The sequence below is a fragment of the Petaurus breviceps genome, unplaced genomic scaffold (genome assembly GCF_028583685.1).
Source record: "Petaurus breviceps papuanus isolate PSGF00001 unplaced genomic scaffold, PetGlider_PUasm1.0 90804, whole genome shotgun sequence".
NCBI classification, from domain to species: domain Eukaryota; kingdom Metazoa; phylum Chordata; class Mammalia; order Diprotodontia; family Petauridae; genus Petaurus; species Petaurus breviceps.
The window spans coordinates 6,935,660-6,938,078 of NW_027187348.1; the positions used below are offsets into that span (position 1 = coordinate 6,935,660).

At 38.0% G+C, this 2,419-nt stretch overlaps 1 protein-coding gene across 1 annotated transcript; it reads left to right on the top strand.

The window, feature by feature from the left end:
• Positions 1 to 273: 273 nt before the first annotated feature.
• Positions 274 to 1,269, top strand: LOC138147625 (olfactory receptor 8D1-like). Its single transcript, XM_069070230.1, has one exon. The coding sequence runs from the start codon at positions 325 to 327 to the stop codon at positions 1,267 to 1,269; it is 945 nt and encodes a 314-aa protein (XP_068926331.1). The 5' UTR covers positions 274 to 324.
• The last annotated feature ends 1,150 nt before the right edge of the window (positions 1,270 to 2,419 follow it).

Below are 2,419 nucleotides of genomic sequence, written 5' to 3' on the forward strand. Positions count from 1 at the left end.
TCTTCATCTTGTGAGATTTCTTAACTAGATGGAGATTTTCTTTATTTCAGCAAACTTTTTTATAGACAGAATTTATTGTGTTTGTACTGATTAAATTATAGGATATTTAAACTGTTTTCAAATCTTATACTTAAATGCTATGGACTAGGTTTATATTAATAATTTATGAATTTGCAAGGCTATTTGTGATTACTGTTGCATTCAAGAAGAAATTACATTATTCATAAGATCTTAGATCAGTAGACATTGGCAAATAGTTGTCTCTATCTAATAACCTTACTTTTTCCAATCTCCACAGATTGCCACTTCAACTTTCAGAGGACAATGGATACAGGGAATCATTCCATGGTGACAGACTTTGTCCTTATGGGGTTAACAGACCAGCCAGAACTCCAGCTCCCCCTCTTCTTACTCTTCCTACAAATATACATTATCTCCATGGTGGGGAATGTGGGCTTACTCCTGCTTATCAGAATCAGTTCTCAGCTTCACACCCCCATGTACTATTTTCTCAGTAATTTGTCCTTCATTGATCTTTGCTATTCCTCTGTCATTACCCCAAAAATGTTGGTAAGTTTTGTAGCAGGGAAGAACATCATTTCCTACTCAGGGTGTTTGACCCAATTCTTTTTCTTCTGTACTTTTGGTATTGCTGACTGCTACATGCTGACAGCCATGGCCTATGATCGTTATGTTGCTATCTGTAGCCCCCTGATCTATAACAGTGCCATGTCCCAGAATATCTGTTTCCTGATAGTAGCAGGAGTTTACACTATGGGGGTCTTTGGAGCCATTACTCATACAAGTGGCCTCGCCAGACTGTCCTTCTGTGGAAACAATGTTATTAGTCATTATTTTTGTGACATTTCTCCCCTTCTGAAGCTCTCCTGCTCTAGCACCTACATCAGTGAACTTTTGGTGATGCTTTTGGTTGTGATAAACTCATTGGTGACCACTCTACCTATCTTGATCTCTTATGCTTTCATCCTCTCCAACATCCTCAAGATCCACTCTGCTAAGGGCAGGTCCAAAGCCTTCAGTACCTGTGGATCCCACCTGGCTTCTGTGGCTGTCCTGTATGGTTCCATCATTTTTATGTACTGTCAGCCTGAATCAACCAGCAACATCACTCAACAGAAAGTGTCATCAGTGATCTACACCACAGTCATCCCCATGCTAAATCCTTGGATCTATAGTCTGAGGAACAAGGATGTGAAGGATGCACTGAGGAAAATCAGGAAGGACTGGAGAGTCTCCTGGTGCAAGTAGTGCCATGAAAAGTCACTGAGACATTAAATAAAGTTTCTGGTTCTTCACTCTTGTGATTTATTCCCTTTGAGACACAAGCCAGATGTGGACAACATTGCAAAATTGGCAAAGCCATACTTTTCTTTGTCAATTTTTCTTCCTGACTTGCCTCCCTCTCCTACCCAACTCCCTGTTTGAACGTTTTAATGTAATATGCCACTCATGTCAGCCTGAGACTGGTATTTTGGAGTTTTGCTTTGGGATCACTCATGGGAAGAATATTTGCATGAGGTCTTTTGATTTGGCCAGATGAGACCCTGGGTAGCCATTGTTAAAGAGCCCCCTGGCATTGTGAACCTAGATGTTCATGCTCCCTTGTCTGGTGATTATGTATCTATTACTCTATTTAGACAGTTGGAGCCCTGGCTATTGGATTCTTTCCTGGATAGTCACTTCTTTCCACTTATCTCTCTGCATTGTTTAATTAAAGTAAGATTGTTGACCCATTTGAAATTGTCATTCCTTCAGAAAATCAGATCAAAGAACCTGTGCTAGCAGCCCTCTTGTGTTGCTAATGTTATTGGTCTTACACCTCCACAGCAACTTCAAGTATACTTACCAATACACCTAGCAGATATGGTAAGCACTTAACAAAATCTCTCTCTTTCTGTTTTCTCCCAGTATTTTCTATCCTTTCTATGTCTCTTTATCTTTCCTCATCCTCCTCCCCTTCTTTCCTTTCTTCCTTCCTTCCCACTTATTTAATGCCACATCAATAAAAATACCAAAAATTTTATTGGGCTACAAAAATATAACAAAATTCATATGGAAGAACAAAAATTAAACAATATCAAGTGAATTAATGAAAAATATAGATAAAGGAAGAAGATGTATTAGTACCAGATATTAAATTGTAATATAAGGCAGTAATTTTCAGCATCATCTCATACTGGCTCAAAATGAAATGGTGGATAAATGGAATAGGGTATGGATGTAAAACAGAGTAATAAAAAATATATTAATTTCCTGTTTGATAAATGCAAATTTCCAAGCTTTGGGGATAAGAATTCACTATTTGTTAAAAATTGCTGGGTAAACCAGAACATAATCTGGCAGAAACTAGGTATAGATCAGTATCACAAATTTTTTACCAAGATAAGGTCAAAATAGA